Source organism: Echiichthys vipera, assembly GCF_963691815.1.
Source record: "Echiichthys vipera genome assembly, chromosome: 3".
Lineage (NCBI taxonomy): Eukaryota > Metazoa > Chordata > Actinopteri > Perciformes > Trachinidae > Echiichthys > Echiichthys vipera.
The window spans coordinates 32,515,134-32,542,127 of NC_139828.1; the positions used below are offsets into that span (position 1 = coordinate 32,515,134).

The window sequence follows — 26,994 nt, forward strand, 5'->3', positions numbered from 1 at the left end:
TCTAGGTTTATTTATTTTTCCAATATTTAAAAAATATCAAATATAATTATGTCCAGAATGACAAAATCTCGCCCTGAGTTACAGAAAGGAAACGAGTAGAAATATTTCAATGACTCCTCACCTGACTGTAGTAATGTCTCAGGAAATGGTCTGGCAGAGCCATGCCATCATACATTCCTCCAGATACTCCTAATTCTCTGCCCTCAAACTCAGAGTAGAAGCCACTGCCACCCCGCTGGTTCATCATTCCCCATGTATGGTCTCTGTTGCCATACTTGGCAAAATCTTCTTCATAGACAGCCGTGTTCATCCCATCCAAACCTGCCGTGGGTCTTATTGCTGAAGTATTGTTAGCCATGCCAATGGTCATATTTCCATCCACTTGTGTTGGCATATTCAGTAGTGGTACCTCCTATAACAGCCCAGCGATCCAAATGTTAGAACAAAGTTAACAGTTATCCTGCTGCCTAGAATGAAAAATTCACTTAATCATCAACATCGTCATCAACTCAATGGCAAGCAACTAGTATGCATGCCAGTATTCCTGTTCTCAACAGTGAAGGTGTGTGTGTTTCAGAGGTGAATATGTTGGTCTTACCGTGTTCTCTCCCTGGCCCTCAGTGCGGTAGTTAATAAGGTGTGATTTGGTGTCGAAAGGCATCTCAGCAAAGCCTCCTGGCAGATCCCCAGCCCCTCCACATCGGCAGAAGAGCAGCATCAGAAGAAAGACTGTAAAAACAACAACACTCCTAAAGTGTGGTGGTGGTGGTGGTGTGGGGATTACAGCAGGGGTCTGAGATCTTCCAAAAAGAAGGTGCAGTTTCAGGTTACATGGCACAATAAAATTTGGTTATGTTTTCTTTTCAAAAAGGTGACCACATATTTCTTAATTAATTATTACTGACAAGTGTAAGTTGCAAGTCGTAATGTGTCTGGTTGCCTGAGTGTGAGATTTGGCTTCTGCTGCCACCTGTTGGACACACCAATCCATCTAAAAGTACAAAACTGGACTGTTGAAGACTGAGATTTTTTACTTTAATTGAGGGGAGGAAGTCCTTTATGTTGCATTTCAGTTAATCCCTTCCAGTGTCCCAACATTAATATGATGCCAGAGCGTTTATTTATTTTAGTGCTCGGAGGCAAATGAGAGACGGAGAAGGATTTGTGGAGTGGAGACCTGGAAGTGCTGACCAATCAGAGCAGACTGGGCTTAAGTGGGGCTTAAAGGGGACCCATTATGCTGTGTAAAAAAAATACCAGTCTTCATTTCAGTGTTATTTCAACCCTTATACATCCACACCGTCTTTGACCTAGTTTTGCTCTTGTTTGTCTTGAGCACAGCAAAGGTATTACGTGTTTGATTACATCACATCATACTTACGTAGTAACAGCAGCAGGCCCAGGAATAGTAGACCGATACCTGCAGGTCCAAACTCTGCTCCTTTTCTGGGCTGACCCTTGCCGTCTCGTTTTCCACACACCACCCCATCCTCACAGGTACATACTTGGACGGTCACTTTCTGTGGTTCTGGACAGGCCTCTCCCTGCTGGTCCCTCACCTCAAATTCCACCTCATAGACACCAGGCCACATGTGCTCCTGGGCCCTCAGGATAGCTGCAGTGTCTGCCGGCAACAAAACAAACATACGAAAAGTGTAGCTAGCCAAAATGCTTTACAGTCGGCAAGATTTTGAAGCATTGCGGCCCCACAATTTCATCTGGTAAAATAAGGTATTTATCTTAATCCTTTTTAAGCAGATTGTACTCGTTTTTTACACAGTTCTGTGCTCTTCACAGCTGTGCTGTGGGCATTTGTGTCGCGCTGCATACACATCCCATGTTTGGCTGTAAGATGCATGCCAGGTACCCGAGTCAAAACAAGCATAATGCTAGTTTTGAGCTCATAAACTGCTATTTGTGAATCTTACAGCATGGTCTTTTTTGGCAAATTCAGTCATCTAATAAGCCATTGAGACAATTTTTTGCGTGTATGAACGGAGAAATACGGTACAGTTGGATGTGGCTATCACTGATTAGCTCGGGCAGCACGGTGAAGGCAATAAAACGTCTTTTTTAAACTCTAATACTGCTCAAAATAACACCAAACCTCTGCAGTAGCATGATAAGTTGATTACTGCGATGGCATTAACAGATGGTCTCGTCCTACTGAAAAGCTCTTGAGAAGGCATGGTTGTCAACACAGCCATTCTCAAGACTTTCTATGAGCTTACTGGGATGAAGGTTCAGCACAGTAAGTGCCATGGATTCTGGATTGAAAAGCTGTGTGGTCTTTCTCAATCAACAACTGCAAATCGTGGAGGTAGTTGGTTGGATTTGTCCGGATGGGCCTTCTAAGTACCTTGGGGTCAGTACATGGACAGGGATGGTCCATGGAGATATGGTGGGAAAGATCCAGAAATGGTTTGTTGCAATCCGGCAGTCACCTTTGAATCCAACTGAGAAGCTGATGTTGTTGTGTGACTACCAAAGGGGGATAGCTTTGCAAATCACTGCATGCTGTTGACGGAGGCCCTGACAGAAATGTTTGGTTGCATAAAGTAGGCAGTGAAACTGAAGCTTCACCTGCCAACTTGCACAACAATTTGCTTTACTCAAGCACAGTAAGTAGAAGCCTTGGCATGCCGAAGTTGGCAAGGATTGTACCATCGATACCAGCCTGGAGGATCAATGGCCTGTTCCATTTTAGTGATGCAACGGTTAATTGGATGCTTTGTCAAACGATCAGTAGGACAGTATTCAAGTGGCTGAGGGCTGGCAGGGCTCTGGATAATATCCAAAGTCTACACCCTCCTGCTTGAGTTTCCCTTTTCATCTTATTTTGTCAACCCCATTTCACGTTATTATCTTCTCTTCCTTTTCCTCTTACATGTCCCCACTTTCTTTTGTTTAGTGAGAGTTCTAGTTTGAAATACCCAGATTTCATTGTTAGTTCATATAATAAATAATACATTTAAGAAAGAGACTGCTACAGTGTGAAATTTAATTAACAAAAAATAAGGAATAGTTCTCTCAAGCTACACTTTATATTTAATTATAATAATTAACTTTTTCAAAAAGCTCTGTAATGTTTTTTTTCTTAAATGTAGCCCTTATTACTTGAAATGTGAAAATAAAATGTATTTATTTTCTGAGTACTTATTATGTATAATTCCCTCATTTCAATGGGAAAATGTAGCGACAGAAGAGAGAGCCCAACGACAGAAGAGCTACTGAAACTGTCTCTTCTTTCAAATTAATCAAACTTATCATGCTCCAAAACCAACCAAACTTACAGCTCACTAAATATTGTTAAAAGTTGCAATGAATATTGTGGAAAGAAAATTAAATTGTACTTTCTTTATTTGATACAGATGTTGATACTACTACAATGCCACTTTAATGCATATATATGGCACTGAATCATAACACAGGCAGTAATTAAGGCATTATGATTTTCTCTAGCTAGTTATCTTTTTAGTGTAGGCCATGTGAAATTACTTTTCTCTTACTGTTTTTCTTTTTTTTAAGATTATTTTTTGGCAGTTTTTTTTTTTTTTATTATTTTATAGGACCGACAGGAAATGGGGTGAGAGAGAGAGGGGGAGACATGCAGCAAAGGGCCGTAGGTCAGAGTTGAACATGCGGCCGCTGCCTCGAGGACCTTGTGGCTCTTTACATGGGGCAACTGCTCTAACCACTGTTCCACAGGTCGCCCCCTCTTACTGTTTTTCTGACTGTTGTGATATTGTGATAGTGCGCACACACACACACACATATGCCCAACCCTGTAAATAGTCATATTTTAAGTATTTGGCAGTTTTCTCCTCACCATTCAAATGCTCCACCTTCCATTTGCCCTGAGTGCCCTCTGGGATGATGACGAAGTCAAATGGAGGCCCATTAGGGAACAAATCCTCATCTTTAGCATTCACAACAACAGCATCACTGGGTGTACACATAGTCTGGATGTTACTTGTCAGGGTGGGGCAGTTGTCATTAAAATCTTCCACCTGTATGGCAACTGTGCCGGTGGCTGTTTTAGATGGCATGTCTGTGGAAAAAAAACAGAAATAAAAACAGATCATTCAGTATTTCCTTTGTTTCTTAGTGAACAGGTTGTAATATAACTTAAATATATACCTTCCTTGACTTTCTCAGTTGCCTTTAAAATCATGTAGACTGACTTTTATGTGAAGAACCAACGTTCTGGGAAAATCAAAAGGATGGGATGTTTTTGTGCGCTCTCAAGTCCCTTGTCTCTCTACAGCTCCTCTACAGCGAACAGTGTGCAACACTAGCTAACGTTTGATAAGAAACGTTAGCATACAACCAACCCACCACAACAGTCCACATGCAGTTTTTATAAATTTTGCAGCAGCGGCCCGGAGATTGTCCAGCAACTGTTTGCTAATCTGCTAGGATTTATACTGGCTGAGGGTCTGTGCAGAGCCAAATTGCACATCCCTTTGGGTAAGGTTTTGAAGAAAATGGCTCTCCATAAGTGTGTGTAGGGGAGGTACAGCATATATTGCTGTGTTGTGGTGCTACAACAAAACCCTTTTCACCCGGTGCTGATAAAAATCTTAGACAAAACACTCACAAATATAATACGGTGTTTGCTTGCTTGCAACAAATTGCTAGCTAGCTGACAGAAAAAAAAATTCTTGAGTGGAAAATGTCAGCTAATTCATCCAGACTCCCGGGCTAATCCGGCTGACTTGCCCTTTGCAAATAATTTTTTCAGCTAATGTTACAACGCACACCAGAACCATGCAGCATAGCTAAGTTACAGCTAGCTAGCTAGCCTTAGCTTGCTTGCTCACTAATTTTAGCTCAACAAAACTTAAGCTAAGGTTGGCCCCCGGCTGTATCTTGGCTGTTTGGGATGACTCCGCTGTCGGTTGCTTCGTGCTACTGCCTGATAGAGTGATATGTATGATCAACATCTATCAACCTGATGCTGTTCAATCATCATGGGCCACCAGTGTCACTAATAACGAGGGTTTTCTGAACGTTACACAGATAACCTTAATGTTTCATACCTTCCAAGAGCTACTTTTCTCTAAGTATTATTCAGTAGTATTACAGTTAAACCATCTGAAGCTGGAGCAGAAACAGAGTGGAGTAGAGTGTACCTTCTGAAATGCAGAGTACTTTAGCCATATATGTCCCATTGACCAGGAATGTAGACTCTCTATCAGGCATCTTGTTCAGTTTGATCTCAGCTGTCACTGGGTCGATGGTCAGCCAGTTGTCAGGGTCTGAGCCCTTAATATACCTACAGCAGAAATGGGCTGTCAGTTATCAGTGAGTTAAAAAAAAAATGAAGCTCGTGTATGTGAGATTGTGTATGAACTGACCTGACGTTCTCAGCTGGTTTCCCCGTGTCTTCATCTATTGCCTGGTAGCGGGCAATGACGTCTTTAATGTTGATGGAGCTGCCTCCCTCTGAGACAGGAATAGCTTTGACTTTGGGGTCAAACGCTGGCCCCTCAGGCTGGTTCTTCACATTGATTTTGATTGGATAGGTTTTAAATGTGGTCCCGCCTTGCCATGATGATCCTCCAGACCAACTTCCTGCACCAGCACCACTTCCGCCCCCTGCCCCACCTCCTCCACTTCCTCCCCCTGCCCCACCTCCTCCCCCTGCCCCCCCTCCTCCACCTCCCCCTCCTGCCCCACCTCCTCCCCCTGCTCCGCCTCCTCCACCTGCTCCCCCTCCAAAACCTATGCCACCTCCAGAACTTTCCCATGATCCACCATACAGTGGAGCCTTGTTCCTCACAGCTAGTTGTAGGTCAAGGTCCTTCACGTCCTCATAATCTACAGCCTGTGAAATGGCACACACAAGCACAATAAACACAGATTATTATTATTATAATAAATATCAACAGTTTTCAATACTAACTCTACAAAAACTGAGTAAAATGAGGACTGAATGGCAGCAACATGTGCTGGTTAGCGCAACAATCTGTGAGTCAGGCACACTATGGCGAGCACAGATGAAAGAACAGAGCTGAAATATCTGCCTGCAGTTTCCTGGTCTACTACAACAGTAACGGAAAGAGACTTGTGTATAATATGTATTGATGTTGTAGAGGATATTAATGGAAACACACCCAACGTGCTAATGTACATTCAACAGCATCCTTATCCCTGCTGCTTTCAAGCTGCCTTTAGATGCAAGAGGTGGCGAAATAAAGGTTAAAAAACAAGGCAAAGGCTATTTACTGCCCGGAAAAATATCAATGTATACTATTTATATCTGGGTGTCGGTTTCCAACAACAGTATTTTCACCCAATTTTTTATTTATTTTTTGCATAACCCTAACCATGTAAGCCTGTGAATATTCTCATTTGTCCAGGTCATCGTTATCTCCAGAGCAATTTAAGTCAAAAGCAACTGGACTTGATTATTTGTCCAGGAAGACGTTTCACCTCTCATCCTAGAGGCTCCCTCAGTTCAGGAAGCCTCTTGGATTCAGGCTGGGACTGGTCCAACTATCTGGTGGCCAATGGACGACCCTTTCTGCTCCAAGTGCCAACGACTGTCGTTGGAGTGACAGTCGTTGGTGGGAAGTTGGTTTCGACTTAGTTAGTGCTCTACAGTTACAACGACAGTCGTTGGAGTCACTGGAGGCCCTTGGAGAAGAGGCCTGGTGTCCAGGCCTGAGGAGTTAGCTCTCCTGTGTTGGGCCATGTGTTTATGCATGGTTGTTTTGTTTCACCAATGTATAGATCTTTGCATTCCTCATTGCATTGGACAGCATAAACCAGATTGCTTTTGTGGGTGTGTGGTGTACTGGGTTTGAAAACCAATGGATGCAGTGTTTGTTAAAGATCCTCATGAGTTTCCCTGATACCCCAGCCACATACGGGATGACTATGTTGTTTCTCTTGTTTTCTTTTTTCAACCCCTTTGGTTTTCTTACTGGAAGCAGCTGCTGTTTTCACAAAGGTCCAGCTGGGGTAACCACAATTTGTTAGGGCGCCTCTCAGGTGCTTGCGTTCTTCCCCTTGGGCCTGTGAGCTGGTGGGAAAGTTATCACCTTTGTGTTGCAGTGTTCTGATAACTCCAAGCTTGTGTACCAGGGGGTGTTGAGAGTCAAACAGTAGATATTGATCTGTGTGAGTGGGTTTTCTGTATTCCCCAAAGTGGAGGCTTCTGTCATCCTCCATATGGATGTCACAGTCTAAGAAAGGCAAACTGTTGTCCTTAACTTCTTCTCTGGTGAACTTGATGTTTCTGTTCACTGAGTTTATATGTGTCGTCCACATATCTGAACAAGGCTTTGAAATCCTTTAAAGGAATAACACAGAGCCATTGGCCCCAGAAACTCAGGAGGATCTTCAACAAACACTGCAGCCATGTGTATTTCAAACCCAGTAACACACTCAGACAGAGACTAGTACATCCCAAGGACAGAACACCACACACCCACAAAAGCAATCTGGTTTAAGCTGTCCAATGCAACGAGGAATGCTAAGATTTATACATTGGAGAAACAAAACAACCAATGCATAAACGCATGGCCCAACACAGGAGAGTTAACTCCTCAGGCCTGGACACCAGGCCTCTTCTCCAAGGGCCACCAGTAGAGCACTAACAAAGTCGAAACCAACTTCCCTGCGACTGTGTCTCCAACGACGGTTGTTGGCCCATGGAGCACAAAGGGTTCTAGTGACATCATCAGCCTTGTGAGAGGTTAAATACCTGGATCTCCACACCAGATAGTTGGACCAGTCCCAGCCTGGTCAGATGTGTACATGAACTGATGAAGCCTCTTGGATGAGAGGTGAAACGTCTTCCTAGACAAATAACCAAGTCTAGTTGCTTTTGACTGAAATCGCTTTGGGGGGCCTAATTGTGTAGGTTTGTTGACTAAATCTAATCAAATAAATCAACAAAACTTTGAATTGCATCCCAGACTGGATTCAAACCATAGATGAAAGTCCAATGTTTAACTCACTCACCCACAGTTAGCTACCATATTCAATTCAATTCAATTCAATTCATTTTTATTTATAGTGCCAAATCATAACAAAAGTTATCTCAGGACACTTTACAGAGTAGGTATACACCACACTGACTTATTTATGATTTACATAGACCCAACAATTCCACCATAGAGTATGGTGGCAACGAAAACCTTCCCTTTAACAGGCAGGAACGTCAGACAGACCCAGCTCTATGGAGGACAGACATCTGTCTGCACCGGTTGGGGAGGAAGAAAAGGAGAGAGAAAGAGAGAAAAGACGAACAGATGGACAGAGAGAGACAAAGAAAGAGACAGACACACTTTGTCGCTCTTTGGGGCGGTGGATTAGGGGTCAGGTGTAAATAGCCAGATTGCGCAGTAAAGGCTATTTTCACCTGAGTGTAAATAGACACTCCGACTAAATAAATAAATAAATAAAATAAATCACTGCATTTACCATGTTTATCCCACAAAAAAAGACCGACTTTATTTCCTCTCAGTTGAAATTGTAGGAACAGTACCTTGTCGAGCATCAGAATACCCTCGTTGGTCTTGGGGTCTGTTCTAATGCTGAAGTACCCGGCCTCATTGCCTTTGACAATGTCAAACACAGCTTCCCAGTTGTCTGTGTCCTTCAGGTCCAAGTCCTTTGCTTTAATCCTCATCACCTCCACATTCTTTGTGTTCTCCTCGATGTTGCCTTCATACTGTAGGACGATCACATTAAGAGATGAATAGTAACAGGCTTCATTTCCGCAGTATTTGTTTAAACAACATGTTTTTTCGTTAGCATTTCTTTGACTATGATGTGTGGTCTGGGACATGAGCATGTCAACATTTCTACACATTATTTTTTTCCTCAAAAGATACATTGAAACCATTAAACTATTAAATCCGTCATGAAAACCATTTTTGGCACCAATATACAGTTACACCTGTTGATTTATAGAAGAGTGTGAGAAAGAAAACTACCTGCTCTTTTTCCAGAGTGGGAAGGTTGTCATTCACATCTCGGACATTAATGACAACACTCTTGGTTGCACTGTTTCCCCCTGGTTTGCCATTTAGGTCTTGACCTCTCACCGTGAGAGTGTATTGATCTGTTCTCTAAAAATAGAAAACAGTCATAAATACTTAAACAGACTGTATCACATTGCTGCGAGATGGGACTAATGTAAAAGGTGTCAATTCTGAAAAGTGAACTTATTGAGTCTGGTGAATATGAATGTATATTTTGCATGCAAAATACATTTGTTGCAAGATACCCCATTAACTGATAGTGTAAGGGAAGGAGATTATGTAGTGCTGTCGGTTTGAAGTTGGAGAACATTAGCTGTATTTTCTTTGTAAGCCTTTATGAATATTTGGATCAAGCCTTGTTGCCAGATAAACACTGACATGAATTTATACAGGGGTAGAGAATGATCTCTCTAAAGATAAGTCTAGTTAAACTTAAGCTAGTGATGGGCAAATTAAACTTAAATTAAAGCTACACTATATGAAACATTATCTTTATTTTCTAAGCCCTCTAGAGGGCACTTTATGTTCAACAAAAGGTTGAAAGCATACTGAATCACCATTCATTGAGCCATTTTCTTTAAATCAAGAGCTCCATCTAGTGGGTTCATGAAGCCGGATTTACCAATCACTAACTTCAGCTAAAGCAAATGATCAGTTAATGGAAATAAGTCTCAAACAGTGTAGCACATATGAGTTATACTCTGATATTTGAATCCTACAAAACATCTCATCTCATCTCATCTTCAACCGCTTATCTGGGGTCCGGTCGCAGGGGCAGCAGCTTTAGCAGGGGACCCCAAACTTGCCTTTCCCGGGCCATATTAACCAGCTCTAACTGGGGGATCCCGAGGCGTTCCCAGGCCAGTGTGGAGATATAATCTCTCTACCTGGTCCTGGGTCTTCCCCGAGGCCTCCTCCCAGCTGGACGTGCCTGGAACACCTCCCTAGGGAGGCGCCCGGGGGGCCTCCTTACTAGATGCCCGAACCACCTCAACTGGCTCCTTTCAACGCAAAGGAGCAGTAATTAATGTTGCCTTAAAGATGCATTCATTTAACTCTGGGGCACCGTGACAAGCTGTAAACTAGGGCTGCGTATTGGGGAAAAAAAGCCTGACACTGCAAAATATTCTGCAATATGCATTGCATTGTGAAAAAATAGCCAATTTTTAATTTTATTTTGTATTATAAAGTTAAATACATCATTATGGTGCACTTTGTGCTCTTGTAACCCATTTTAATTTGTGTTCAAGTAAACAATTTAATCATAAACACATTAGATGTATAGATATGAATGTTGATGACACGGCAAAAATGTCACACTGACAAAGCATGGTAAAAATGAGGTCCGGCGGTACTGTCATCATCGATGAAAACCGTTTGTGTTTCCTTGTCGAATATGAGTGTGGTGTGTCAAACAACATATTCAAAGGGGAAACATCACCAGCTGCGGCTGATGAAGGTACCCGGGGCAGCTGCGAGCATCTGTGGCTGCTGTTGGGTTCGGTGCTCTGCCCATAAGCAGGACTGGAGAAGCAGACCTGCTTCTATCTGTAGCAGTTAGCAGCTACTGGGGTCTGCTGCAGCCCAATGGAGCTGCGACTGCAGTTTAAGGAGGCGATGTGTTTTCCTCCTTTGTGGGCTAGAGACCCCCTGTAACGGCTTGCTTCCTCGGTCCTGCTGATAAGTCAGAGCCATCATCCTGTTGCCTAAGGCAGAGCTCAGTTTTACTTGTGACTTTAAACTTCACTTTGAATCAGAAACTAACCAGTGTAACACGAAAGCATGGTGGATCATAGATTATTATGTTTATATATCTATAGCATGTGGTGGAATTAGCCAACTAGCAGCCACTCTTGTCAAAGCTCTCCTCCTCCACCACATACACCTGACCGATTATCTAGAAACGACTGCTTTTCCTTGGGTTCCCAGATGTTAACACTGAATTTTATACATTGAATTTAAATTTGGCCTGTTCAATTTTTTAACATTTAATTTTTTAATATTTATTTTTTTAAAGTTGAATTTTTAACTCTGTATTTTATACATTGTATTTTGCATCTGAATTTGGTATATTGAAATTTTAAAGTTTAATTCTTAAACGTTGAATAAAGAGTTAAACTCGGAGTCAAACCATTCAGATACATCATTTCATTGCATAAATATTCAGTGCCAGAAATTCAATGGCTTTTTAATTTCAAAACCGATGTCACAGATTTACTTCCATAGTCTGGGCTATTAAATAAGCAACACAACGCAGAAGTGGCTCAGTCTGCCCCAGTCTCAGTGTTTTTACAGCTCAGAGTGGGTCTATCAGAGGGGAGCTCCAGAGTCGGGTGATAATTCATTTTCAGCAACACCTTTCACATTACACAAAGTCATTTGATACGCTGGTGAGTGAAAATGTTGCTTTGTGCAGCTTACATAAGTATAGGTCACCATGTCCTGATTTAGCAGTAATAAAAGTCATGATGGCAATAATGTAAAGTAAATTAGAAGAGGGGAAGGACTCCTTGTTACCAACTTTGATCGATTGATTGATAGAATGTGAATTGGTTATTGGATTAGCTGACATTGATCTTCTTCTTGAGCTGATGGAGTGCAGGATTTCAGGCCTCTGGAATTTGCCCTGTGTTGGCAATTCATACTGTACCTCTCTGTCCAAGGCAGAACTTCTGACATGGATGGTCCCATCCTTAGTAATGTAGAACATGTCATGAGATGGGTTCTGTTCTACGATGGTATAGGCGATCTGAGAGTTCTCTTTTCCTGGTTCATCAGCATCAGTTGCAGTTATTTTCATAACTGAAGTTCCTGTAAAAAAAGCATTTAATGAAACAATCACCACACTTATAGTCCCGTGTAGTTTTGTTTTAAACAAACAAAAGTTATGTTTACATCCAGTGTTTTTCATCAAAGATTGAGACCTGAAAAAAAATGCATTGTTTCAATTTCAAGGGGGCTCAAATGACCTTGCACAATCGCAAATCCCTCCCCTCTGTGGTACAGAGAAAACCCTACAGTATGAGCACCTTTATTAAAAACGTCTAATATAAAGGTCCAACAATCTTCAAAAACCCCACATTACCTATTTTTATGGCTGCCACTATTCCCCAGGAATTCCCCAAAGGAAGTTGCCTAAACAATGTAGGTGAACTACTTACATACCAGCTACACCAAATGGTGACATTATACACATTATTGTCAATGACTGCAAAATATTCCACTGAAGGACAGGTGGTGGTGATGGCCCGAGAAACACAGCAATGTGCCTACAAAGGAGAAGAAGTTAGTAATCATTGATGTAAAGAATCCATCCATTATCTATAACCGCTTATTCTTAGAGGGTTGCAGAGGGATGGAGGCGATGCCAGCTGACACTGGGCGAGAGGTACTGGTGTAAACAATGCAAGATTTAAAATACTTTCAAAATCGGTTTTGTTTTAAGAGGAATGAAATATGTTTGTTATATCCAGTAGGCAATTTGTTAAGTTTTAGAATATAAAATAATAGAATCACATAGAAATACTTTATTGATTTATATTTTATACATAATATTTTAATATGGAAGATGGCCCAGTGGAAGCATCTTGGTGAAGAGAAGTCTGGTTTCATTTAAGTAAACTGCTGTGTAAGCTATAGTTTATGGGATGGAGAGGTGGATGTACGGTTAACTCCCACCGTAGACCCATTTTTGTCTTTTTAAGGGGTTACAGGGGATATTTAGGGGGAGATGACAGGTCAATAGTAAATGCTACATGGAAGTATACACCAACCGAAAGCTAAGAGATTCATTCTCCTCAAGTGTATAAGGGCTGTTAGCTAATCATAACTACATGTCAATCCACAAACGGTGAAGTGTGGTTTTATATGACCGCTGTAGCTAGCTAGATGCCAAAAGTGACATTTGATTGGATTCATTTTTGTAAACGCTCCTGAATGCACGATGAGTGATCACACATTTTGTTTTACTTGGTTTTACAGGAAGAGAGAAGACAGGTATTTAAATTTATGAACACGAAACATTATTAAACATGTTTTTTGCATATATTTTGCATGCATCGAGAGATAACACAGAGACACTGGAATAAAAATGTGAAAATGTATTTTTCATTTCACTTATAGGATGAAAAGGTTCTCTAGGGCACTTATCAATAACCAATTTTTCTACCAAACTGGGGCCTTACGGTGAAGGCACCAAACTCTCTAAAACACTCTAAAACAGACCCTGCTACTGCCTTTTAAAGACAATTATCTCGACTGAACTTTTAAGATGTAAATTATATATTATAAATGTGTTATAAAATTTAGTGAATGAGGAATAACTAAAGTAAAGTTAACGAGTCAAGAGAGAATGAGAGAGACTGAACAGAAAAAAAACTATGACAGATTTTGCTGTCATTGCTGCTCACACTGCTTCTTCCCTCTGGTCTGCCATGTGTGAGAGTTTCACTGTGTGCGAGGCTCAGGCAGCTCCTATACAGTGAGGATGAAGTTAGCAGCAACATTATAGCTGAACGTAGCAGTACAGTGTGTGCACAGTTTAGAGTTGTTGCATTTATCCACAGACAAAAAGCTTAAACATTCAAGTCCCAAGCCAAGTTCCTGTGTGATTAGTGATTTTTAAAACATTTAAATCACTATCAATTGATTGCGTTCACATAACAGGATAGAGAATTGTGGGAACTGTACAGAAAAGCAGAAAGACTAACCTGCAGCACTGAGCTCATTCACTTCGCCAGGCTTGATGACTCCAAACACTGGAGCGTTGTCGTTCTGATCTTTGATCTTGAATTTTATGTCAACATTTTTCTCTGCAAGTATGCCATTCCTGTACCTCGCAACACCTGACAGCTGAAACAGAGAAGTCAAATGTTTTTGTCTTCAACATCTTTTTAGCAGGTACATTCGCAAATATTTTAATATTTAATAAGCAGAAGAGAATCTGTCCTCGCTCACATTGTACGTATCGATGAGCTCCCTGTCGAGGATCTTGGTTACACGAATCTTTCCACTTCTAGGGTCGACTACAAACACATTGAAGGGAGATTGGTTTGCACCAATGCCTTCTAGAGAGTAGACAATATTCCCAGTGCCATCATCAAAATCTGAATGAATCTGAAACATAGTGCACAGAGCTAGTTAAGCTAAACAGTCTAATTCACACAGGAAACAAGAGAGAACATTGACACCAGGAAAACAAGAGCAGAGTTTGAAAATTGATTGATTTAATAAGGAGAAAAACAACAAAACTCTAAACCATCATTTCAACATCTCAGCATTTTATAGTCTCTCCAAATTGTCTGGCCTCCACCCTACAGATAGATCTTTGGTAGTCCCCTCTTTGCTGAGGATGCTGAAAATGCTCCAGAGGTCTCTTCTTCTGACTGATTAAGGATGGGGTTAAGAACTGGTTCCAATCGAGAACAAGTAACAAATTTAAATTGTATGTCTAATAATTTATCAGTTCCTGTTATCAACACCGGCATGTTTTTCTGACAGTTGTGCATGGCAAAACAACGACATCAAGCAGCAAGGAGTCATGGTGGAGAGGAAGACATGACCCAAAGTGTGCTGTTTAACGTTAGACAGACAGACAGACTTTAAAAAAAAAAAAACTTAAACAAAAAAAAACAATTCTGTACATTTCATTTACACTGTGCCCAAACTCAGAGATACTAAAATAGTTGCATTGACGCTGAAAACCAGTGTAGGACAACCTTTCCCACAAAAAATGCTCAGGAATCAATAGGGGAATCGAAAAAGAATTGGACTGATAAGTAGAATTGGTATCATTAAAATCCCATCCCTATGACTGAGTGACTTTTTAATTTCTTATTGCAGATTTTGTCAACCAAATATTGGTAACTCACAGAATTTACACTCCAAACCTAGTGGAAATGATGTTTATGTTTTTATATGTGTGGCCATGAAACCTGATATGGATCTGCAGTTTCAATTCAATTCAATTTTATTTATAGTGCCAAATCATCGACAAAAGTTATCTCAGGACACTTTACAGAGTAGGTAAAGACCACACTCTATGACTTATTTATGATTATGATTTACATAGACCCAACAATTCCCCCGTAGAGTACGATGGCAACGAAAACCTTCCCTATTACAGGCAGGAACGTCAGACAGACCCAGCTCTATGAAGGACTGACATCTGTTTCGTCTCCTGCTTAGAGAAAGCATGTTGTGTGTACAGAGGGAAGGAGTACTGAACATTTGCTAAAATTGATCCGACAATAGCAGACATTGTTAGACTAAAAAAGAATCACACATGGTTTATTCATGACCAAATTACCTGAGTCTGACCCTCATCTCATTCAGGGGTTTGCCCTAATTTGGTACTTGGTGGGAGGTTTTAGTTATTTAGAGATCAGAGATAAAACTGGAAACTAAAAAACAAACAAAAACAAACAAATAACATAATTATTGACTTGATAAAAAATAAACAAAAAGATCTGAAATCAATTCCTTCATATAAACCTAAATATACTGTTGCTTCAAGTTCGTGCACACACATTATCCCAGCCTGAAATAGAAAGTTAGAAATAAATACAAATAAATAGTTTAACGCATCCCAAACCTTCCATTCTTATACGTGAAATACACACAAAATCAATACGTGAAAATGCATAAATTACTGCACATTAGTCATTGTTTTCATACATACGAAAAATGCTTGAGAACAGCCTGCAGAGAAACACCTTTAGGCCCATATAAAAACAAAAACATGGGAAAACAAGATCATGGTGGTTTTACAGTTGATACAATTATGAATATAAAAAGAAATGCTGTTGTTTCTTGACTTGCTCTTGGCATTGGAGCATAGATTACATTGAAGCACCTGTCTAGAACATAAGACTATTTTTTTCCTTTTAATAGTCAGATGCTTTTTTTATTGGGGTGCTGAGTATGCAGCATAGACTGTAAAAAAAGATGGATCTGAAAACTTAAGCCAATGCAGAAGTGCCTTTAACCTGCATTCTTTTCAATGTCCAGCAGGGGGCAGCTTCTTCAATACAGCATGGTCTTATATTGGTTTAGTTTTTTTCTGGTTTCTGGTTTTATTTTGAAACCCACTCTCCTCTTGTGTCTTGTTGTCTTTGTGTTTTACTGTCTGTTTTCCTCCACACCTGTGTTCCATTAGTTTGTTAGTCCTTTTGTAATTTGTATAAAAGTTTAGTTTAGTTTTAGCCTGTGAAGTTTTTATCTGCTTTGCATTGCTTTTCAGTTTGTATCTGTATCCCTGCAGCATGTCTTCTCGTGTACACCAGATTTGTGTCTGCCCTTGTCAGCCAACCTCCCTATGAATTCCCTTTCCCTGCCCACTTCATCTGTGTCTTGTTCTTGTGACTTGTCCTCTATCTACGAATACCTGTGTCCCCATCCTTGTCAGTTTGTCTGCAGTTGTTTCTATGTTAAAGTTTATATTTGACCTTCATAATAAGCCTGTATTTTCCCCCGTGTTTACGTACAGTGTGGATGACTTGTTTGAGGTATTTTTTAATCCTGTCTGCTGTCTGTGCATTTTGGTTCAACTGCCTGCCTCAGCCTTGACAATATGATGTTGATGATGGTCCCATTTAAAAACTTGCAAATAAAGCAAGACATGCTTTAAGTGAGCGGTTACACGACCTGTCAATCAGGATAAATTCTTAGCCATACATACTCACTGCACAAAAATACAATTTGTACAAAAAAAAAGCTGTGAAGTTGCTTTTAGGTGGTTTTAGTGTTATCATTTTTAAAATCGCCCCTCTCACAGTATGTTTTACTTTTATCAGTTGATTGTAACAATTTTGTCGCCCTAAAATGTCTTTATTTTTAACCAGCTCTTTGTCTCTGCAGTGCCTGCAGATTAACGGCACTGGTGTCTTTAGCATTAAGCCTAGTGAAGTGACATTAAAATGTAACTTGTATTGTGTGTGTCCCAGCTCCACCCTACTTAAAATATGGTCACTGGTGGCTCCAAAATACCAAGATGGCGATGGCTAAATGCCAAACTCGTGGCTTCAAAATAGTAATCAACAAACCAATGGGTGATGTGACGATGGTTACGTTCATTATTTTTTACAGTCTATGATCTGCAGTGATTCAGAGTCAAAGTTAGCCAGTAGCATTACAGAGAGTTAAAGAAGATAAAAATGACTCACCATGGCAATATCCTCCTTTTGAGTGTAGTCTTCATTTTCCGTCAGTGGTTTTGGCGGGGGAATCCATTCTCTTTTATTCCTTACCAGATTGTCTCGAGAGTTGGACTTGAGCACAGCAACAGCCTGCATCTGTAATACAATATACGGAACTACTTCACAATCAACCCTTGACAGATTAATCTATGATCCACACATTTAAAGTAGTTCCTCTCCGGGAACCATCACCTTATCGTGGTGGAGAGGTTTGTGTGTCCCTGTGAACCTGAGGGCTGTGTTGTCTGGAGCTTAATGCTCCTGGTAGGGTCTCCCATGGCAAAGTGGTCTCAGGCGAGGGGCCGGACTAAGAATGGTTCACAAAGACTCAATGGACAAACAACAAAGAGGAAGAGAGACCCTGCCCGGAGGAAGCCCGGGGCCCCCGTCTGGAGCCAGGCCCAGACGGAGGGCTCGCCGGCGAGCGCCTGGTGGCCGGGTTTGCCACGGAGCCCGGCCGGGCACAGCCCGAAAAAGTGACGTGGCACCTCCCTCCTCTCCATCCTGTGGGCCCACCACTCGCAGGAGGAACCACTTGGGTCGGGTGCGCTGCTGCACGGGTGGCAGTGAAGGTGAGGGGCCTCGACGGACCAGACACGGGCAGCAAAAGCTGGCTCTTGGGACGTGGAATGTCACCTCTCTGTCGGGGAAGGAGCCGGAGCTTGTGCGGGAGGTGGAGCGCTACCAGTTAGATCTGGTGGGGCTTACCTCCACACACAGTCTCGGTTCTGGAACCGTTCTCCTGGATAGGGGTTGGACACTATTCTTCTCTGGAGTTGCCCAGGGTGTGAGGATACTCACAAACCCCCGGCTGAGCGCCGCGGTGTTGGAGTTTACCCCGGTGGACGAGAGGGTCGCCTCCTTACGCCTGCGGGTGGTAGGGGGGAAAACTCTGACTGTTGTTTGTGCATATGCACCAAACAGCAGTTCAGAGTTTTCGGCCTTCTTGGAGACCCTGAATGGAGTCCTGCATGGGGCTCCAGTAGGGGACTCAATAGTTCTGCTGGGAGACTTCAACGCCCACGTGGGCAATGATGGAGACACCTGGAGAGGCGTGATTGGGAGGAACGGCCTCCCTGATCTAAATCCGAGTGGTCGTCAGTTATTAGACTTCTGTGCTAGTCACGGATTATCTATAACTAACACCATGTTCGAACATAAGGATGCTCATAAGTGTACGTGGTACCAGAGCACCCTAGGCCAAAGGTCGATGATCGATTTTGTGATCGTATCATTTGATCTGAGGCCGCATGTTTTGGACACTCGGGTGAAGAGAGGGGCAGAGCTGTCAACTGATCACCATCTGGTGATGAGTTGGATCAGAGGATGGGGGAAGATTCTGGACAGACCAGGTAAACCCAAACGAGTAGTGCGGGTGAACTGGGAACGTCTGGAGGAGGCCCCTGTCCGAGAGATCTTCAACTCACACCTCCGGCGGAGCTTTTCTGGCATCCCTGTGGAGGTTGGGGGCATTGAACCGGAGTGGGCAATGTTCAAAGCTTCCATTGCTGAAGCTGCAGCGGTGAGCTGTGGCCTCAAGGTCTTAGGTGCCTCAAGGGGCGGTAACCCTCGAACACCGTGGTGGACACCGGTGGTCAGGGAAGCTGTCCGACTGAAGAAGGAGGCCTTCCGGGATATGCTATCCCAGAAGACTCCGGAGGCAGTTGCAAGGTACCGACAGGCCAAAAGGGCTGCAGCCTCTGCTGTGTCAGAGGCAAAGCAGCGGGTGTGGGAGGAGTTCGGAGAAGCCATGGAGAAGGGCGGCTTTCGGGCGGCACCAAGGTGCTTCTGGAAAACCATTCGACATCTCAGGAGGGGGAAACGGGGAACCGTCCAAGCTGTTTACAGTAAAGACGGGACGCTGGTGACCTCAGCCGATGAGGTGATCGGGCGGTGGAAGGAGCACTTTGAGGAACTCCTTAATCCGACTAACACGCCCTCTTTTGTAGAGGCAGAGCTGGAGGCTGATGGGGAATCATTGTCAATATCCCTGGCGGAAGTCACTGAGGTAGTCAAACAACTCCACAGTGGCAAAGCCCCAGGGGTTGATGAGATTCGTCCAGAAATGCTGAAAAGTTTGGGTTGGGAGGGGCTGTCTTGGTTGACACGCCTCTTTAAAATTGCGTGGAAGTCTGGGACAGTGCCAAGGGAGTGGCAGACCGGGGTGGTGGTTCCTCTTTTTAAAAAGGGGGACCAGAGGGTGTGTGCCAACTACAGGGGTATCACACTACTCAGCCTCCCTGGTAAAGTCTACTCCAAGGTGCTGGAAAGGAGGGTTCGTCCTATAGTCGAACCTCAGATTGAAGAGGAACAATGTGGATTCCGTCCTGGACGTGGAACAACGGACCAGCTCTTCATTCTCGCAAGGATCCTGGAGGGGGCCTGGGAGTATGCTCATCCAGTCTACATGTGTTTTGTGGATTTGGAGAAGGCATATGACCGGGTTCCTAGGGAGTTACTGTGGGAGGTGCTGCGGGAGTATGGGGTGAGGGGGTCACTTCTGTGGGCCATCCAATCTCTGTACACCCAAAGTGAGAGCTGTGTCCGGATCCTCGGGAGTAAGTCGGATTCGTTTCCGGTGGGGGTTGGCCTCCGCCAGGGGTGCGCTTTGTCACCAATCCTGTTCGTGATTTTCATGGACAGGATTTCAAGGCGTAGTCGTGGTGGGGAGGGGTTGCAGTTCGGTGGGCTGAGGATCTCGTCTCTGCTTTTCGCAGATGATGTGGTCCTGATGGCATCGTCGGTCAGTGACCTTCAGCACTCACTGGATCGGTTCGCAGCCGAGTGTGAAACGGCTGGGATGAGGATCAGCATCTCTAAATCTGAGGCCATGGCTCTTAGCAGGAAACCGGTGGATTGCTTACTCCAGGTGGGGAATGAGTCCTTACCCCAAGTGAAGGAGTTCAAGTACCTCGGGATCATGTTCACGAGTGAGGGGACGATGGAGCGTGAGTTTGGCCGGAGAATCGGAGCAGCGGGGGCGGTGTTGCAGTCGCTCTACCGCACCGTTGTGACGAAAAGAGAGCTGAGCCGGAAGGCAAAGCTCTCGATCTACCGGTCAATCTTCGTTCCTACCCTCACCTATGGTCATGAAAGTTGGGTCATGACCGAAAGAACGAGGTCGCGAGTACAAGCGGCCGAAATGGGTTTTCTCAGGAGGGTGGCTGGAGTCTCCCTTAGAGATAGGGTGAGAAGTTCAGCCATCCGTGAGGAACTCGGAGTAGAGCCGCTGCTCCTTAGCGTTGAAAGGAGCCAGTTGAGGTGGTTCGGGCATCTAGTAAGGATGCCCCCTGGGCGCCTCCCTAGGGAGGTGTTCCAGGCACGTCCAGCTGGGAGGAGGCCTCGGGGAAGACCCAGGACTAGGTGGAGAGATTATATCTCCACACTGGCCTGGGAACGCCTCGGGATCCCCCAGTTAGAGCTGGTTAATGTGGCCCGGGAAAGGGAAGTTTGGGGTCCCCTGCTAAAACTGCTGCCCCCGCGACCCGACCCCGGATAAGCGGATGAAGATGAGATGAGATGAGATGCATGTCACGAAAGACATTCTGGAAAAATTATTACTGTTCTTACTGTTTTCCCGAATATGACGTCTCTGATTATAAGACCACCCTCCTTTTTTAAGAATAATTTTCAGAAAAAGAGTTTTTGAAGACCAAATCTTGTTTAACAACAGAATTTTATCTCATTCAAATGATTTCGAAAACAAAACTGAGTTATCCCTTCTGTGTCCAATAGATCAGCTATGTAAATCTCAGACAGCCCCTTGTGTCTCTGCTGTTTGACAGCTGTCTGGCTCTGCTGCGTTAATCACCATTATATTAAACGCCATCATGACTCCTCCTCAGTGGTCGGCTAACTTGGCCAACTTTTGAGCAACTTTTTTGGGGCGATCACTGTGTCTCTCCATGTGTCAGGCCCCTGTCACGGTAAGCTAAGCTAACGTTAGTTGTCTCTGTAACAGTGTAGTTGATCAGCTCTCTTTGACTGGGTGATTGAGTTAAAGGCTGTTCCAGTCGTTCTTCCTGCTAGTTGGGGGAGCTGGAATTTATCTTTATGTTTAATGATTCTGAACAAGAGGCTTTTTCAGAGCTAACAGCACAGTTAAATTGGCAGCGAAACCCGGTCTTGTCAACTCCTAACCGATGGGTGCTACATTTGGTGTCAGAAGTAAAAATTTCCCCTACATGATATTACTTTACTCCACTTGCTGACTTCTATTCAACATGCTAGCAGGGGACTGCATCGCGATGTCCGCTGGTGACTAAGGGCGCTTTCACACCAGCATATTTTAGTTCGGTTGAATCGAACCTGAGTGCGTTCCCTCATTTGCTATGTATCGTTTGTGTAGGTAGGAATGCAGCGATCGTTCTCGGCTGCGCACCAGAAGTGGACCAGATAAGCGGACCGAGACCGGGTAGAAATGGTGGTCTTGATGAGTGCGTGATCTGACCTGGGTCTACACTAACTGCAGAAAGCACTGCACATTTTTTTTAATTCTCTTTCTGCTGCAGATCTCAGCTCCAGCTGCTCATGCAGGGTTCAGGATGGCTGAAATTTGACCTGCCAGTTGTAGAGTGAGGGTGGGGCTGACCTGTTGCTTAGGGTGAGCTCACATTGAGGGCCTGAGAAAAAGCATCCAACTGTCAGGTACTGTGCTGTGTAGCTGCTAATGTTAAGAGAAGAGGCTGGCACACCCTACCACACCTTAGACATTTAACAAAGCGTCAATCAGCCTGTGCATTGGCATGTAAGGTTAACAGAAGAGGAATCATCAGGTAATTCACATGTATGACAAACTGTATTCTATTCATCTAAGAAATGATCTCAAAGGTCATTACTATCCTTCCCTAATTATTCAGTGATGAGAAAGACCTACACACTCACTACGCTACATTGCTCATGTGTTAGTTTACAACTCTGATGTGAGGAGGCAGAACTATCCTTCTGGTCAGGAAAAAGGGGGAAAAACACCATGGAAGTGTTCTCTCCTCTCCAAGTTTGATGTCAGCAGCTAACAGACATGTTCTGTTGATGTGTCATTTGTGGTCTATCTCTGATACCTGACAAAAGTAAGTAATACAACACGTTCATGTACTGTTGACTGTTATGCACAAGCAATTGTATAATACTGTGAGGACAAGAAAGCCAAGGACTAGAAGTCTGTGTTATTTTTTATTTTCTACATGTTATATTTTCTACAATTTCTTATTTACAGTATGTTATTAACATTAACTTATCTTGAGGTTCTATAAAAAATATTCCATTGAATAAATATCTCATTCTGTTCTGTCGCTCTACTTATTGTTAGACCGACTCTAATAGAGGTGAAACGATTACTCAAGTTACTCAAGTTACTCAATTCAGAAGAAATCCTTAAGGCAAAATCTCTGCCTCGATGATTCGTTTAATTCCTATCTCCTGCGTTCTGTGGCCTGTTCAGCGCAGGGATCATTGTTCCACACGGAACGTTTTTGCGGATGCACACCACTACGGCCCGGAAAAGGCAGAGCATAAGTGTGGGGATATTTCACAAAAGAAGCCAAAACGGTGCAGTGTGTCCACTGTGAACTAGAACGGTTCTACCACAACAGCAGGACATCGATGATTCAGCGTCTGTGCCCAAAGCAGCCCGTTGTTAACGCCACTTCACCGAGCGCTCCTGTTCAGGTTTAAGGAGGGAGGTTGCCTTAGTGACGACAGGTGTTAAAAGCAGGAAGCAAATGCGTAGCTGTCCTTGTGAATGACTCCTTTTTTTTTTTTTCTCGACAATGTTAAACATAATGTCACCTCCCTGATCAGTCTTTATAGTTTTGTTTGAGTAAATGTGTCAGTGGATTTGTTCTATATCTAATTCATTTTCTAAATAAATCTATTTGTCTTTAAACCTGTAAATATGTGTGTCAGTGTCACATATAATTTTATGCACCACTTTGAATTGTTTAAGTAGTCACTTATTCATGGTAAATTTTGTGTATTGCCTTCAACACACACACCTCTCCTCTCTCTCCCCCTCACGCACGCATGCACACTCAAACACTAACAAACACATGCACACACACACAAGAGTCGAGTGCAGGCACTCCACTCTAGTGGAAAACACACCGGCTCCGGAAGGGAAGTGCAGGCATCACTTATGATCTATGATTTAAACTGATATTCAAAACAGTACCATGCCCGTAGACTGTAAAACACCGACCCTCACGGCCCAAATCCTCCTGCTCCAGATTAGCATCTAGTGGCTGTCTCATAGATAGCAGGCTGTACTTCAAGTCATGGTGCAAGTGCTGCTATTTAATTAGCATAACAGAGCTAATGCTAACACGGTGTGTTCCTTAACCATCTGTTGTTTCAGTTGATCGAAGAGCAAACCATCTTGTCTCTTTTAGAAACACCACCACACAAATGACCACAGTCCAGGTTAAAGAGGGCTAATGAGTTAGAGGGCTAATGAGGCCAATCCTGACAACTAGCCTCCGAGCAGAAGTGAGGGCCAGAGGCTAACTGTCACTCAAGCGAATACGCCCCTAATTATTCATAGACTTTAACCTCCAAATAAATAAAAACTAGCCTGGTACAAAAGAATTCACCCCCCTCAGTGTTGTCATGGAGATATGACCTAAACATACAGACTAGAAAGGTGTTTTGTACCAGGCCTTAAACGTCACCTATTATACCACTTTTCTGGTCTTAATTTATTCTTCATGACTCCTATAGAGCAGCCTGACAGGATTCACCACCCAATAAACTATGTCCATTTTGGGGAAAGTCTTCTTGTCCTCTGTGAACTTTCTGCAGTCTCTGTAAACACTCTGTCCAGGTGACTCCTCCCCCTGACCCTGTCGTGCAGAGCCCCTCCGTTGTCATTGGTTACCTTCCGTGAGACCTTCGAAGGGCAGTTTAGCTTTAACCGCTCAGACGTACCAAAAAATGAAATTCATTCAATTCGCATCACATATATCACTGCAATGCAATGTTTATGTCCATGTCACAGTTATCACGATAGAAAAATGTATGCTCCTGATTGGAGTGATCTAAGGTGTTACAACCGTCCCCTGTTACAACTGTACCTGTACTGTACCATGTGTTTTTCAAAGGTGGCAGTAATGAAGTGTGCACTTATACAATCATATCCTCCACAGTAGAGATGAGATGTGGCCTGAAAATCATGGGTAAGATGTTTGTGAATGTGACGAGAGAGGCTGAGCACAAATGCTGCTGTAATAGAAACACAACAGAAACCACAAGAGGGTAACACCAGCTCACACTGATGACTGTACCCGGGGCAGATGCGAAGCTGCTGTTGGGTTTGCTGCTCTACTCATAAGCGCGGACTGGAGAAGTAGAAAGTTAGACGCTTCAGGGTCAGCTGCAGTTTAAGACCGTGTGTTTTCCTCCTCTGTTGGCGAGAGACCCCTCCCACACACGCACACACCACCGCCGTAGCGGTTGCTTCCACGGTCCCAAGTGTGATTTTCAGTAATGTAATCTTTTTTTAACACTCAGGTGTGAAGTTTAAAAAAAAACACAAAAAAAACACTCATTTTGACCCTATTGTTGGCCGGGAATCACCCACTACCCACTTTTGCCTGATGCTTGGGTCTTAAGGAGAGCTAAAGAAAAACTAGCTTTCCCTCACACCCAAACAAAGACTTTTTAGAAGATATTTCTACCGATGTCCTAACTGAAGTGAAAAGAGCCAACGGTCGGTCGCCAACTGCAGAGCACGTCGGCAGGTGAGGGTACGGCAGTGACGGACCTGAGCGTGCCATGTAGGGAAGTCTGGCATCTTCTACGTTGATAAATTAACGAAATTCTGAGAAATCGCTAATAGCAACCAAATTCTAGCGTTCAGAGCTGAGCACAGCTGAGCCAGACAGTGGACAGGGCTCACGTATAAATGCATGTTCATCATTGTTTGATAAATAGGTTTAATGATGCTGCGAAAACGGCCTGTTTAACATGGTGGTCAATGAGAATAGACATAATATATCTTTTGGTAGTAATGGTGAGTAATAACGCAAAATTATAGAATTCATTTTTTTTTTATCCTATTCCGCCAATATCGATGGAATAATCGGTAGAATACTCGATTACATAAAGATTTGATGGCTGCAGCCCCCGCAGCCCTGCAGACTTCAATAATGAATCATTATTTTGAAGTCTGCAGCAGGTCTCAATTTAATTGAGTAACGCCACAGCAGAGTAAAAGTAGTGAGCCAAAAGAACATTACTGTAATGCGGCCTGTCAGTCAGATTACAGCTGGCGTACCTCAGACATGTGATGCCTAGGGCAACAAAACTCCTGTGTTAACTTGTTGTGATGGAACTGAACTTCTGAATAGTTTGCCAAATATTTGAGCTGGAACAATAAAAGTTTATAGCTTACACTTATCGAGACAGATCAAGACACAAGAGCTGTCTTAAAATTATAAATACATTTTTATGATCCAGAAACACACTGGTCCCTTCCACAGAATAATTGCTATGATAAGAGCAAAATTCCATAGAAAACTTAAAAAGTATAGGGAAGCTCTGTAATTCATGTGTACAGAATGAAAATATGTGAAGAATGATAATGAATCTTCAGCTTTTTTTATAGTTATAAATCAGATTGGCCTTGTCTTTTTAATGATTTAACATTTCATAACTTCAGACAAGCTCACAAGACATAACAAAGTTTCTGAATATGAAAGAAGGATTCCATGTCACATCTGTGTTGCCATGGCAGCCAGGTCATGTTAACTGAATGAACTGGACAATTAGCCTGAGAGGGAGTAAACAAAACTAAACTCAGTATTTCATGAGCATAGGATCATTCAAACATGATTTTATCACGTCTGACAGCAGGCAGCATTGAGAATTAACAAAACAGTTTGTAAAACACAATTCAGGCTGTAACAGCAGAAAACACTTCTGTACTCACTGCAAACAGCAGCAACAGGAACAGGGGCGGAGAAACCCGAATCATGACCGAGAGAAGTCCCGCTATCCAGATCAAGTGAAGCGATAGAGTTCCAGACAGACTGTGAGCTGATGGGGGTGAGGAGGAGGCTTATAAAAGAGGAGTGCTCCACCACAGCACACACCCTCAGGAGTGTGTGTGTGTGTGTGTGTGTGTGTGTGTGTGTGTGTGTGTGTGTGTGTGTAGCTGGCAACAACCGACTGGTAGAAGATCTCAAACATCTTGCTGCACAAGTTGAAGGATCTCAGCTTCCTCAGGAAAATAGAGTCTGCTCATCCCCTTCTTGTGCACAGCCCTGGTGTTCGATTTCCAGTCCAGTCTGTTGTCAATCACCACTCCCAAGTATTTGTTGTCCTCCATCTCCTCCACCACCTCCCCCCTGATCCGTACTGACTGTGAAGGCATCCTCTTCTTCCTGCTGAAGTCGATCACCATCTCTCTGGTCTTGTTGACGTTCAGCCTCAGGTGATTCTGTTCGGACCACTCTACAAAGTTGTATGTTATACAAAAACATAAAACATATCAACCTGTGTTATTTTTGAGTTTTCATTAAAGAATGATTGTGTCTGCGTCTGGCTTTCACTAACAGGAGCTGAAGTCACCCTTCTTCTGTGTGTTGTAATCTGAGTTTCTCTGTTTTGATAGCCGGTCTAGCTGGGCGTGCATGTTAGTGCATGCGGCTGTTGTTATTTCACTCATTGGGTATTTCGAGCAGAGCACCTTAAATAATCTTCATCCTCTGTACTAGGGCACTCAATACATTTATTGTACAGTGAGCAGTGAATTGAGATTTCTGACACTTGTGATCCATCATGATCATCATCGTTTTGCTTCATCA

The 26,994-nt window shown here is 43.1% G+C and overlaps 1 protein-coding gene across 1 annotated transcript in view; it reads right to left on the reverse strand.

Annotated features, from left to right (window-relative positions):
• Positions 1–26,280, reverse strand: part of LOC310966720 (desmoglein-2.1-like) — a 29,534-nt gene extending 3,254 nt beyond the window's left edge. The window contains exons 1-13 of the mRNA XM_083940566.1: positions 26,118–26,280; positions 17,162–17,290; positions 13,956–14,114; positions 13,709–13,850; positions 11,650–11,810; positions 8,952–9,086; positions 8,501–8,686; positions 5,361–5,830; positions 5,136–5,278; positions 3,830–4,051; positions 1,382–1,624; positions 599–729; positions 122–412 (exon numbers count right to left, since the gene is read on the reverse strand). Of these exons, the coding sequence (XP_083796692.1) occupies positions 122–412; positions 599–729; positions 1,382–1,624; positions 3,830–4,051; positions 5,136–5,278; positions 5,361–5,830; positions 8,501–8,686; positions 8,952–9,086; positions 11,650–11,810; positions 13,709–13,850; positions 13,956–14,114; positions 17,162–17,290; positions 26,118–26,162 (2,457 nt within the window). The 5' untranslated portion in view covers positions 26,163–26,280. The remainder of the gene's footprint in view (positions 1–121; positions 413–598; positions 730–1,381; positions 1,625–3,829; positions 4,052–5,135; positions 5,279–5,360; positions 5,831–8,500; positions 8,687–8,951; positions 9,087–11,649; positions 11,811–13,708; positions 13,851–13,955; positions 14,115–17,161; positions 17,291–26,117) is intronic.
• Between the last annotated feature and the right edge of the window lie 714 nt (positions 26,281–26,994).